Consider the following 13,027-nt stretch of genomic DNA (forward strand, 5'->3'; position numbering starts at 1 on the left):
GAGAACATACAACTGATATAATTAAGGGTTAATAATTCTTAGGAAGCAATAATTTTAAAAAATGTGTGAAAGTTATAAACCAACGATTCACAGACATCCAGAAAACACTGGTAAAACTGCTCAGCCTCACTAGTGAGTCAATAAAACGAGCAGTTTTTAGAGACTGTCCTTAACTCTCCTTATGGCAAAGCTGGTTTTTAAAAAAGGGCAGAAGTTCCTCCATTACCAACAGCTGTGAACTAGCATGGAGCTTCTGGAAACCGCCTGCAGGAGGAACTGACAACCTGACAAAGTCTGAACGGGTGATTCTGTCCTGAGAACGTGATTGGCGATGTGGGCAAATATTTTAGCCCCAGAAATGTTCTTTTTAGCTTTGTTTCTAAAAAATGGAACATTAGAAACAATTGAATTGTCCAGAACTAAGGGTTGGACAAATTAGAGTATGGCCATTTGATGGATTTCGTGCAACCATTAAAAAACAATGTTCTTCAAATACTTGTAACAATAGAGAAAAGTTCATAAGGTTAAGTGGAAAAAAATCAGGACTATACTGTGATCCTAATTTGGGGACAGTCGGGAGGAGGGGTTTGAATATAAACATGCCGAGAGGGGACCCCACCAAGAAGTAAACCAGGGGTAATAGTAGTGTGCATGAGTTTTGATTTTCTTTTTTGTCGTTTTTGAATAGTTCTAATTTTCCATGGGGGAAAAAAAAGTGTGTGTAATTTACAAATAAATGCTGAAAGCTCGGTTTTCATCCAGTTTCTGCAGATGGCTCTGTGGTCCTGCATCAATCAGCTGAAAGCAGGAAGCCCAGAGGAAGAGATCTCCTTGCCCTGGGTGCACCTTGCCTTCCAGCATTTCAGAGTCCGGCTCCAGAACTTCTCCAGAATTTTTACCATCTGCCCCCCAGTTCTGGACAGCCTAACCTCAGCCGTCACGGACGTGGCAGGATGTGAGATGGTATGGCCCCTCTGGGGACTCTCAGTGCTGACAGCCTTGCTCGCGTGGGTGGGAGGGTGCTCCCAGCGTTCCCCGGGGAGGGACAGCTTACAGGCCATGCTCCAAAGGGGAGACTGCTTCACTGGGCACATGTGTCAGCACAGCTCAGAGATGCTAAGAGCACAGTTAACAAGTGCTTCCTGTATTACAGACAATGAAGATGAGCTTCCGAGTGTGGAACATGAGGACATGCAGGGCTAACAGCCGGGGCCCCAGGACTTAGGATTAGGGCAGCCAGAGGGGCGGGGTGGGGGGCGCTGCTGAGTCACAGGCCTGCTCTCTGTCTCCCCAGAATCTGGATGTGTTTGCTGCAATGGCCTGCACTGAGCTGCTGACAAGGGACCTCCTAAAACCCAGCCCCCAGGCTTGGCTACAGATGGTGAAGAACCTCTCCATGCCCCTGGAGCTCCTGTGGTCCGACGGGTACCTGCCAGCCCACGCGGCCATGTCCGGAACTGTCACCAGAGAAGTCAGGTGAGACCCAGGAGCCCGGCCCTCGCTGGGCCCTTCCACACATGCTCACCGGTTACCTGCGGAGTCCTGGGCACATGAGACATTCCTGCCACAGGAAGGGGCCCTTTCCTCATGCACGCCCTTCCCATCTGTGGAGCCTCACTGAAGGTCAGGCCGCACGTCGATGCTGGACGCAGAGGAGAAGAGACTGCATTTAGGGAGTGCACAGAGTGACGGGGGTCCCGTGGGAGGAGTGCTGTGACAGCAGGACAGGCGGGGGGGGGTACACCCTCAGCACAGCCGTGGGGTGGGGGCGAGGCCTGTGCCGTGAGTGCGCCTCAGCAGTGCGGCCAGGGTGCGCGGAGCACGTGGAGGGCAGGAAGCGGGCCCCGAGGGCTCAGACCCGCTCTGCCCTGCCTTCACCGAACGCGCTCGCTCGCAGTTGAGTGAGTGGCACCCGCTCTTGACAGAACCCACTGGAATCGCATTTTCTCCGTCGCGCTCTTCGTGGAGCACGTCCTCCTGGGGACCGAGAGCCAGATGCCGGAGCTGTGCGAGCTGGTGACCGAGTATGTCCTCTTACTGGACAAGGTGAGTGGTCCGGCTCATCTCCAGGATGAAGAACAACTGAAGCACAGCCTGACACTCGTGTCCGGGTCGCAGCGTGTGCCCTTTCAGCTTCGACAGTTTTATTTAGAAGTGCACAGGAACGGGGTTTCATCACACGGGCCATACATTTCCCGTGTTCAGTTGTTCCACTACGTACCCTCTCCTGAGTGCTGTCAGGCCATAGCATTTCATAGACACGACTCACGCTTACGAAACCTTTGGGAAGGCCGCAGGAGGCGGCTCCACCCGGGCTTCCAGTGGCCTCAGCCCAGCAGTGTGGCCTCTGGGGAGCTGGCCAGTGCTGTCTCGGTGGGGAAGATGGTGGTGCCAGGGAATGACGCTGGGGTTGGGGACTTCTGAACACAGTGCTGTCTGCGAGTGGGACCAAGGGAACAGGAAGCCCTATGCTTCTGCCCCTTGATCCCCTTTATAAAGCTAGTGACACGGGACAGCGCCCCTGCAGGAAAAGTCACCACCTCTGTGACCATGCTTTCAGCAACGATGGCCACTCAGTAGGAGACGGCCTCCGCCTCACTCTCCCCGGGAACTAAACCGGAGCCTTTCCAGCAGCGTTAGCTGTCCAGCCTTGGCGATGCAGAGCGTGCTACAGAGGCTGGCATGGGCACTAGGTACCAGTCTCCTCCCACGTGACCAAAGTTCCAATGGCAGAAGCAAGGTGTCAGCCTGTTTCTCTCCCCGAGAACTCAGTGAGCTGCAGCAGTCCAGGTGCTGTACCAGCTGCCCCGGGGCAGGCGCCCGAGCTCCTGTCTTGTCCCTTTCTTGTCCTGAATACACAGCTTCCACCTTGTGGTCTGAAGGGGCCCTTTCTGCTGTCTCAAGCTGTGGGATGGAAAGAACGGGCAGTGGAGGGCACACCCATTCCAAGAACACAGGCAGGACACGCACAGCTCAGTGCCCTGGACTTGTCACGGCCTCAGCTAGCTGCACGGGCTGCAGACTCTCGAGTGGCCTGGGCCCACATAGCACTTAGAGGGCTTTTGGTAGAAAAAGTGGAGAAAGGCGCTCTGCCACCCCACCCGCCACGCAAATACCCGTGACCACCTTTCCCACACGGACACTGAGAGCCTCTGTCCAGTCACACAGTCTCACCAGATGTTTTGCTGCAGAGCAGAAGGGCATCAGCATTGCAGTCCAATGTCCGCACCCTTTCCATCCACTGTCCCACCACGAGGCCACAGCCATTATTTCTGGGGTGAAATATACGTAACAAAATTTATCATTTAACCACTTTTCGGCGTGCAGCTCAGTGGCATGAAGCACATTCGCCGTGTTACATACATATCCGCCCACCACCCATCCCAACAACTCTCCCATCTTGCAAAATTGAAACCCTGTCCCCATTAAACAAGGACTCCCATCCCCCTGCCCCAGCCCCTGTAGCTTCTAATCTGTTTCTGTGTATGAGTTTGATTCCAGTTTGTCCTTTTGTGACTGATTATTTCACTAACATGAGGTCTTCAGAGTCATCCACATCGCAGCCGGTGTCAGAATGTCCTTCCTTTGGAAGGCTGAGTGACATTCCACCATGTGGATGGACCACACTGTTCATCCATCATCTGACGATGGTCATTTAGGTCGTTGCCACCTTTTAGCGACCGTGAGTAGTGCTGCTACAGACATCAGTGTACAGCGTCTGTTTGCCTTGACTCCCTGCTTTGAATCCTTTGGGGTCTATAGCCAGCAGAAGAGTTGCTGGGTCATATGGTAACTCGGTTTAATTTTTTGAGTACCCACCAGACTGTTTCCACAGTGGCTGCCCGATTTGACACCCCCACCAGCAGTGTACGAGGGTCCATTTCTCCACATCCTGCCAACACTCACTCTCTGTGTGTTTATAATAGCCTGCCTTCCTAACGTGGCTGAAGTCGGGTCTCGTGGCTGTGATTTGCATTTCCCTAGTGATGGGGGCACCTTCCCCTGTGCTCATTGCACATTTATCTTCTTTGGAGACATATCTATTCAAATCCTTTGTCCAGCTGTTGATGAACGAATCAAATTTAGCAGGATATTAAAAACACGTATTATTTCAAAGTAAAAGAATCCTGGGAATTCAAACATAGCTCAAAATCATAAAATCTACGAATGGCATCAGTTACATAACAAGAGATAAACCCTAAATGATAATCTCAAGATACAGAGAAGCATTTGATAAAAGCTTCTGGAGCTTCTGAAGCGTTGGAAAAAAGATGCTCTTGGCCAACTAGAAATAGAAGGGGACTCTCCCTAAGCTGGAAATGCCCAAGGGTATACATAATATAAACATCCAGTGCAAATATCATGTCTGAACACAAAATTCCAGAAGCACACCCATTAAGCTGTCTTGTATCCCTGCAGGTGTACATTTTCTATCTGTCAAGTATATACCCTAGAGCAGTTTCCTATTGGTACTCAAGCACATGGAAGCATGTTGGGTACAGAATGGTTCGTATTTGCAAACATTTGGGAACGTTCTAAATACCCACCCATGAAGCAGAAAGCAGTTCCCTTGCATATTCCTCTGTGCTGTGGGTACCCGGACAGCAGTTCGCATGAATCCTCTTGGCCTATGCACATCAGTGAGAAGAGCAAGTTGCAGACACTCAGAGACAGGGTGAGATCCCTGAGTAAAAGCTCAGAAGCACTCAGAACAGTCACAGCATCCATGCGTGCATACAGGCTCCTCTCTGGCGAGGGGAGGGATACACTTGGATTGCAACTGTATCCGTAGCATTTGGTTTCTTTAAGAGACTATCTAAGCAGATATTCCAAAAATGCTAAGATTGCTTAAAGCGTGGTGGTAGACACACAGGTGGCTGTTATGTTATCATTTCAAGTTTGAAATCTGATAGGAGGAGGGAGGCAGACCGTAAAAACAGAGGAAGAGGGGAAATGGGAAGCTGAGAATGTCGTCCTCCCCAAAGCAGCATAATCACAGCATTCAGCGTTAAAGAAACTGCCACCCAGCACAGCCTTACCCCGTGAACAGACACGGCAGTCCCGCTGCGCATGTCAGCAGCTGGAGAGCCAGTGGAGGGTGTGTTTGTTGCCCTGGGGGTTACACTCGCCTTGCCTGGCTGCCCTATGCCCTCCTCACTGCTAATCCGTTTCCTGGTCACTGCCTGTCTCCTTCAGTGTCTGCAAGAGAACTCTGACTTGAAGACCTACCGACCTTTTGACGCTGTGATGACTACTCTTTGTGAATGCAAGGACAAGGCCAGCAAGACCTTCACCCGGTGAGAGCTTTGCTTTGGGGTCCACGAGGGGCTGAAGTCTGAACCTTTGGTATTTGTAGCGTCTCGGCTTCAACACTGACTCCCGTTCTTGGATCCTAGGTACGGGGTTCAGCCATGCCCCATCTGCCAGGGAGACGCGCAGGACCCTGTCTCCCTGCCCTGTGACCACGTCTTCTGCCTGGGCTGCATCAGAACCTGGCTCACCGTGGGGCAGATGAGGTGCCCCTTGTGTTTAACCGACTTGCCAGACAGCTTCACTCTTGAGGTTTCTCAAGAGAACAGGTAAACCGCCCTTTCTCTCTCTCTCGTTCTTCTTTTGCTCCCTGTTTTTGCAAATCCAGTGTTCAGAGATAAAAACCTCAGATAACCTGACTGCTGCAACTGTCCTAAGAGACTGTCATAAACATCTAGTGTCTCCAAATGATTATCTGCCCGACATGCATGTGTGTGGATTTGGGGGACAGTGAAATTTGAGGAAATACATCGGGAAGGCATAAATAAAGCCACCATGAGAGACCCAAAGAATTGTGATGCGAGTGGTTTGCCCTCTTGCTCTGTAGCTATTTATGCGGTAGGACCCGAGGGTGAAGCCGGCTGTGGGCCAGCCAAGTGCTTTTTGGGGCCGGTAGGTACTGTGAAGGGGATGTCCGTGGGCTTAGCCGACCTCGGCGTGTTCCGGAAGTGGTTGCTATTCCTCCCCCTTCCTCCTTCTGAGGCCCCCGAGAAGGGAGCGTGAGCGAGCCAAGCCGGGCAGATGGGGCCTCTGACACTTGTGGAGAGGAAGTGTCGCTGGCTGGTCCCCTCTAAGTGTCCCCAGAGAGAAGCGTGCCCTTCTCAAGACCAGCTCTGATTAGTGGGAGGAGATGCCTGCATCTTTCTATTTAAAAAAACGAAATGCTGTCCACATCCCAACGGGTTCTGGAAGGAGGGACTGACCCACAAGCCTTCTGACCATGGTTTTTAATCCTTCCCAAGGGACGCCATTGAGAAGCACGCCCGCTTCCGACAGATGTGCACGAGTTTCTTCGTGGACCTGGTGTCCACCATGTGCTTCAAAGATAGCTCGCCACCGCAGAAGGACGTGGTCGAGGCCCTGCTGGCCTTACTCTTCATACAAAAGAAGCTCTTAGATCCTTCCCAGGGTAAGTTGCTTTCTTCTGAGGGACCTAGAAACCCAGTTCCTAGCTCCCTTTTGTACGTGTGAGGTGAACAACAAGCTTTCCTTTTTCTGGTTTCAGAATGGCGTGAACACACCAAGTCTCTCTCTCCATTCAGCGACGACGTCGTGGATAAGAATCCTGTCATCCGCTCTGTGGTCCTGAAGCTGCTTTTGAAGTACAGGTCGGTCGGCATAGCAATGTGGTGGGGCTTTTCCAGGCGGCCTGGCTCCTCGTGTCCTCACTGGCTTTTTCTTCGCTGCTGAGCATTCTTCGCAGGACTGGTAGCTATGTCATGATTTGGGGAGGCTTCTTCAGTGAGAGACCACCGGCCTGATTTATCTGTGTTGCTTGTGTGTTGGCTGTGCTCACACGTGGGCGGATGAGTTCGCCGTAGCCACAGGTGCACTGTTGGGAAAAAGAAAGCAGGTGGCGGGGACTCCCGAGGCAGGAGTGTGTGGCCAACCTCGGTGCCGTGGCTCCCGAGGTGCATGAGGCTCAGGATGATAACTTGGAATATTCCCTCACCCTTGCTGTCCTCGATGGCCTTTGTTTCAGCTCCTAAATGGCTCGGGTTCTGGAAATGGATAGAGAAGCCCAGATGGTGTCGAATGATGCTATTTTAGAAAATTCTTAGAAAGCCATCAATATTCAGAAGGCTTCTTTCAGAAAGCACTGGGTACATGCAGCCAGCGCTGTCTCGACAGAATTTGCTTTGAGGTGTTGGCAAAATAAAGATGGCTGCAAGAAAAGTTCTAACAAACAATTCTTTCTGACATAAATGTCCAAACGCAGACATAGACTAGAGATTAGAGTGACACGTGACGTGGACCTGCTGCATCTGTGTCCACGGACGGGCCATTTTGCTTTTTTTTCATCGTTTATGTTAAGCAGGGTTCCTGAAGGATTTTCACGTAAAATGCCCTTAAACTATATTTTATTACAGAACCAGCATCTTATTGTACCTTCAAATGGCTTTTAAGGTTTGTACGTAAAGGGTTGACTTGAGATCTGAAAAGAACCTCTTTTGATGTTGTTTTTATTAACTTTGATTAGTGTGTGAAATCTGTATTCGTTTGAATTCGCTCAGAAAAATGGAAATGCAGTTGTTGGCATTCGGACCTAGAATGACGTGTAGTGTCGACCCATTAACAGTCGAAACAGAATACTTAACAGGGCAGATGCTTTGTTCTGAGGTATTCAGAGACTAAACAGTGCAGAACTGATTTTAAAGTAAAAATCTTGAGACATAAGACAAATTTGAAAACCTGCACTGTCATTCTGTAGAAATAGTGCTTCTGTCACTGTGTTGCTTTTGTAGTTTGAGTATTTTTGTGTGTATTGAGAACTAATTTGTTTGGATTTACAGTTAGTTTGTGGAAGTGCAGACGTCAGCTCTCTGGGCAGACCCGTGCGACAAAGTGGACGAGCCCACTGGCTGAGCACGGCTCCCCACCCCCAGCCCAGGCCTCCACAGGGCTGGCTGTGTGTGGTCTGGACACTTGAAGGCAGACCAGTCACACCCTTTGGTCACGTCTCAGGTCACGGAGTGTGGACTCCACCTGTTAGACAGGGTGTCAGCAATACCAAGGACAGCGTCACCTGTGGTGATTGTATTGCGCTAGTATCAGGGTTCCCACAGTGGGAGTCCCCGAGGTCACAACTGTTTGTTAAATAATATTAGATGTGATTTGCCTTTTTTGACATGTTGGTGTCTGCAGTGACGTTACTGAAGCATTGACGGGTGACACTGCTGGCATCGTAGCACGATGACAACTGTGTAGGACAGAACCGTTCTTTTCTTCGTCACCGCACAGTTGTAGTGTGAAAAGCGTCAGTTTTGCTGAAGAATGTCCTTGATTAAGCTATAAAAATGATTAGTTTGACACAATCTCAGCTCGTGCGGGTAAGACTTTTTAATATTCCGTTGAAGTCGGAAGTACACACAGACCCGGGTGATCCTGGGGACAGTCACTCTCACAATTGCTAAGTTAAGCGCCGAACGGGCCACTCTGTTCTCAGACTTGCAGCCGTACGTGAAAGAATGGCCGACAGCCTGCAGTTGTTCAGATCTGGCGTCGTCTTGAAAACAACGGCCGCTGTTGGTTGTTCATGATCAAATTCATGCTTTTAAGCAAAAATTGAAATTTTTGCAGAACTTGTATCCCCTCCCATGAGCCTGTCAGCTTTCTAATCTTGTGAACACTTTTTGATGGCATGGGTGGAGAGGTTTTTAAAAATACATTGTGGAATGAAAATGTCAACATTTTCAAGAGCTGTAGGCATAGCTCAGTGAACCAATATTTTCCGAATGACCAATGCTTGATGTCACAAATTCATGTGTTTGTCAGAAAAATACTCCATTTCTGAAGTGCCTGATAGACCATTTGATGTAATGTAGTTCACTGTGGAAATTACATTGATATGGTTTCAGATAACATATTGCAACTAACCTTTCGAAGTGATCCACTTGTCCAGTTTTATGGTAGTGTCACGAAGAATATCCACAATTTCCAGAAAGATTGTCAAGACATTTCTCCTTTTTCCAACTTCATAGCATGTAAGCAGATTTTCTTCAGACGCTTCAGTGTCAGCGTGAGCAGCTGAGCGTGAGCAGGTCTGAGGGCCTGGCTGGCGTCTGTCACACAAGGTGCTTGAGGCACGAAGCACAAAGCCATGCCTCCTACCAAGTCATTTTAGTTCTGGAAAATGGTTTATTTTTTAATGTTATTTGTTTTAACATGCAATGGGTTTGTCATTGTTATCTTAGATGAGCTGATAATTTCTAAGACTGTAAATATCAGGAGATACGACCCAGGAAACAAAAGCTCTTCGGGGTTCTCAGTAATTGTTAAGACGGAAGGCGTCCTGAAGCCCACAAGGTGGACACCTGGTCAGAAATAGCACATTTTGTGTTCCTCCAATACTGTGCTGACGTATTTTTAATAAGATCAGTTACAAACTATAAGTACATATGTATGTATGTATGGATGGAGAAAAATAGGTATTTTTTTTTTTCCTTCCGGCAAAATGAGTTTCTAGACCTGAAATAAACAGGTGCAATGTTTCTCTTCCCACAGCTTCCATGAAGTGAAAGATTACATTCAGGCTTACTTGTCCCAGTTAGAAGAGAAAGCGTTCTTGACTGAAGACAAAACGGAGCTGTACATTCTCTTCAGCAGCTGTCTGGAGGTAAGCTCGCCGCCCCTACGTGTCCTTTGCAAACTGTACGTACTGCGTGGTGCATGCAGTGGAAAAGTGCTTCTGAAAATTCGCAGAATACAATTTTAAGCGGTACAGTTAACAGATGCTGCGTTCCATGCAGGAAAAAAAAATCAGGTTTCAAAAACTTAGCTTCTGCCATTGTATATATTGTCATCTGTGTGCATGAGAGAAGGAAAAACGGGCTGGAAGGACAGTGCTTACTGTCTCCAGGTGGAGATACTAGGAATCCTTCTCATTTGTAGTTTCCATAGTTTTGTTACTTCCAAACATGTTACAATGCATCTGAAACAATTACATTGTACACGATGTTTTCCCCATAGGCTTTCTTTTTCCCCTCTTTGTTGCCCCTAAAGTAAAAAGGGATATTTCCGATTCAAAACCTTTACTCACACCTACAAAGTGTTCTTTATTCTCCACGGTCACACTGTGAGAAGTTTGGAGGCTTGGGGGCTCGCACATTGAGAAGAGGAAGAACAGCCTTTGCTTCCTGGTCCTTTGTTCCCCAGGATTCGATCCATGAGAAGAATAGTGCTTTCTCCACGACTGACGAACTGAAATACCTACGGGACGAAGGTCACTTCCTTAGCACTTACCCGTCAGGGAGACGTGGCGGCCCAGCCCCTAACGAGGCTTCAGTTGAATACCTGCGAGACACGGCCAGGATCCGCCTCTGCCTTGACCGGGCATCTGACTTCCTCTCTGAGCTTCGGGATGGCTCAGGCAAGCCTTCTGCCCCTTCCTTACATCCAGCCTAGAGAGCCCAGTATTCAGAAATTCGGGAAGTACAGGAGACTGGCTCTCAGAATAGCACTGGTCCGCACCACGGCCCCTTTCTTCTCGACTAGTGTTTTGCTCTGAATTCCTCGCGTGGGCCCGTGCTGTTTTACCAGCTTCATGCTGAGACAGTTGGCTGACGGATATCCTAGCCCCCAGTCACTCGGCCCTTTCTCCTTGAACTCTGCAGAGATGGCCCAGGAGAAGCAGCGTTATCTGCGGCGGGTTGAGCACTTCTGCACCCAGGTGAAGAACGACTGGTACCGAGTGTACCTGGTGAGGAAGCTGACGAGCCAGTGCGGGATGGAGTTCGTGCAGAGTCTCTCCCAGCAGGGCCACCCGGCTCAGTGGGTGTTTCCCCAGGAAGTCCTTGCACTGCAGGTAAGAAGCGCACGCCTGGCGTCCTCAGGTGCGGCTGCCCCTCCTCCGGCACCCCACCCACACCCGCAAGTGGGCGCTGCTGCCCCTCTACTTCCCCTTCCTGCTCATCTCCTGTACCCGCTAAGGAAATGCGTGCGTCTGGTCTGCTGCTCTGTCTCTGCGCTTTAGTCTCTTCTATCCAGCTCGTGATCGTCTTTAAACAGCCGACCACCTGGGAAAGGTGTGTGCGTGCTTCTGTCCGCCATCAGCCTGCACAGCTTGTTTAGGTGTCATTCCGGTCGAGTGTGACACAGGCAGAGCCAAAGAATGCTCAGTGGCTTTTGCTCTCAGCAAATTGAAAGTTTCCGGCTTTCAGGAAGTCCTTTTTACCTCAATGGGGAAGAGCGAGGACTAGGGATGACAGGATGAAGTCGTTTTGGCTTCAGGGCCTCTCACTGGTCCTTTCCTAGTGCTCAGAAATGAACACACTCTTACTGTCCTGGGTTACAGAAATGCTACTAAAAATTCTGGCTTTCTGGGACTGCCAGTTGGAGCTTAGGGCTCACAGAGTGGGAGCCGCCTGGCCGTTGGTGCTCTGCTTTGAGTGGAGAAAGAAAGCGGCTGTCAGGGTGGCCCTGCCTCCTCCGTCTAGGGTTTCACCCACCCACCCTCTTCATGCGGCCGGAAGAAGTGTCGCCACACAGCACTGACCGTCCCGCCTCAGCCAGACCGGGGGTCCCAGTGCAGTGCCTGTGCACCTCTAAGGAGCACCTGCTTTCTTCACCTGTCTGGATGGTTCTTTGCTAAACCGTGTCCCGCCGTCCCCACCATGATTAACGCCTGTGTTCCTGGGGTTGCAGAGGGATCAGCCGAGCCAGATGGACCGGTACCTGGTGCACGGACACGAGTACAAGGCTCTCCGTGAGGCCGTGGGCAAAGCCATCCTGGAGGGCAAGCCCCAGGCGATCGTGACAGCTCTCGAGGTAGGACAGGCTCAAGGCTCCTCCCTGCGAAGGGGCAGCCCTCAGAGCACGCGTCTCCTGGTTTGTGTCAAAGCAGGCAGTGCGAGGGATCCCCAGGGTGACATCCTGCGTCGAAAATACACAGGCAGACGCCCTTGGCCTCCATGGGCACGCCCGGCCGGACCAGGAGAGCAACAGTCGAGTTGGAGGCATGGGTTTGCTCGGTCTCGCTGACCTGCCAAGGCAATGAGTATGAGCAGGTCCCTTCTGATATGTTTATAGCCATTGCTTCCTTTGAGACCCTGCGGATACTACTTCCTCCAAGATTACTCTGGTACGAGATGTGCTGGCACGACCAGCAGCATTCACACCTGTCGTAATCCCGTGATGCCCGTTGTGAGTGTGTGCAACCTCTGTGTGTGTGTGTGTTTTAGGAAAGATGCAGGGTTTGCAGACTCTGATCTTTAAAAAGTGTTCTGCTCTTGCTTCCTTTTTGAGCTCCTTGACCTTGGCCTTGGAAATAGAACGAACACTCTATCTCTGCTCAGGAGAAGGTTCCAGGACCAGAGAAGTCATCACAAAGAGACTAGGTGGTGACTGCCGTGACTTTTGCCACGAGAGCTCTGATAGACATGCACTGAGTTTCATGTGAGACAGTTTGAGGAACCGCGCAGCCTCGGAGCTGTTGCCAGAAGATAGTTGGAGGTGCAGGGTCCAGGTGTCCAGGGCTTAGGAAAGGCCCCCACTCGCCCCCGTTTGGGGCTGACCCACGCTGCACATGCCCATGCAAACCCCACGGCTCTGCTCTTGCCTACGATATGTGACTGTGCAAAGTCTCACTTGGTGTCCTTGCCTTCCCAGGCCTGCAGGAGCTCCACGACGCAACAGGCGGTCTACTTCCTGTTAGCACTTTATAGAGAGGTGGCCACGCTGTACAGGTCTCACAACGCAAACCTGCACCCTAAGCCGGAGGTGAGTGTCCGCCTCCTGGGCTGTGGTCGTGGGCCCAGGGTTTGGAGGGACTTTTGTGAAAGGAAGTAAGTCACAAGCACAGATTATGCCCGTAAATTTTGACATTGCATGGGCATTGTCACCTTCTCCTATGGAGGGAGAACTTCCTGTTTCACCCGAAGCTTTTAGAATTACAGTCAGAACTCGAGTCGAGAACATAAGATGCTACTGACCCAAACAGCGTGTCCGAGCGGGTGCTTGGGTGTGTGGGCGGGGCTGTGCTCGCAGGTGAGCGTTCTCC

The 13,027-nt window shown here is 50.6% G+C and overlaps 1 protein-coding gene across 5 annotated transcripts in view; it reads left to right on the plus strand.

The window, feature by feature from the left end:
• The window catches only part of RNF213 (ring finger protein 213), a 99,105-nt gene that overhangs the window by 66,960 nt on the left and 19,118 nt on the right, over positions 1 to 13,027 (plus strand). For all 5 annotated transcript variants that reach the window (XM_019735541.2, XM_019735542.2, XM_074319384.1 and 2 more), the window contains 12 exons: positions 763 to 963; positions 1,295 to 1,476; positions 1,926 to 2,046; positions 5,197 to 5,297; positions 5,397 to 5,579; positions 6,273 to 6,439; positions 6,536 to 6,638; positions 9,535 to 9,646; positions 10,186 to 10,399; positions 10,644 to 10,834; positions 11,674 to 11,796; positions 12,637 to 12,747. In XM_019735541.2, the coding sequence (XP_019591100.2) occupies positions 763 to 963; positions 1,295 to 1,476; positions 1,926 to 2,046; positions 5,197 to 5,297; positions 5,397 to 5,579; positions 6,273 to 6,439; positions 6,536 to 6,638; positions 9,535 to 9,646; positions 10,186 to 10,399; positions 10,644 to 10,834; positions 11,674 to 11,796; positions 12,637 to 12,747 (1,809 nt within the window). The remainder of the gene's footprint in view (positions 1 to 762; positions 964 to 1,294; positions 1,477 to 1,925; positions 2,047 to 5,196; positions 5,298 to 5,396; positions 5,580 to 6,272; positions 6,440 to 6,535; positions 6,639 to 9,534; positions 9,647 to 10,185; positions 10,400 to 10,643; positions 10,835 to 11,673; positions 11,797 to 12,636; positions 12,748 to 13,027) is intronic.

Source organism: Rhinolophus sinicus, linkage group LG15 (genome assembly GCF_036562045.2).
Source record: "Rhinolophus sinicus isolate RSC01 linkage group LG15, ASM3656204v1, whole genome shotgun sequence".
Classification (NCBI taxonomy): Eukaryota; Metazoa; Chordata; class Mammalia; order Chiroptera; family Rhinolophidae; genus Rhinolophus; species Rhinolophus sinicus.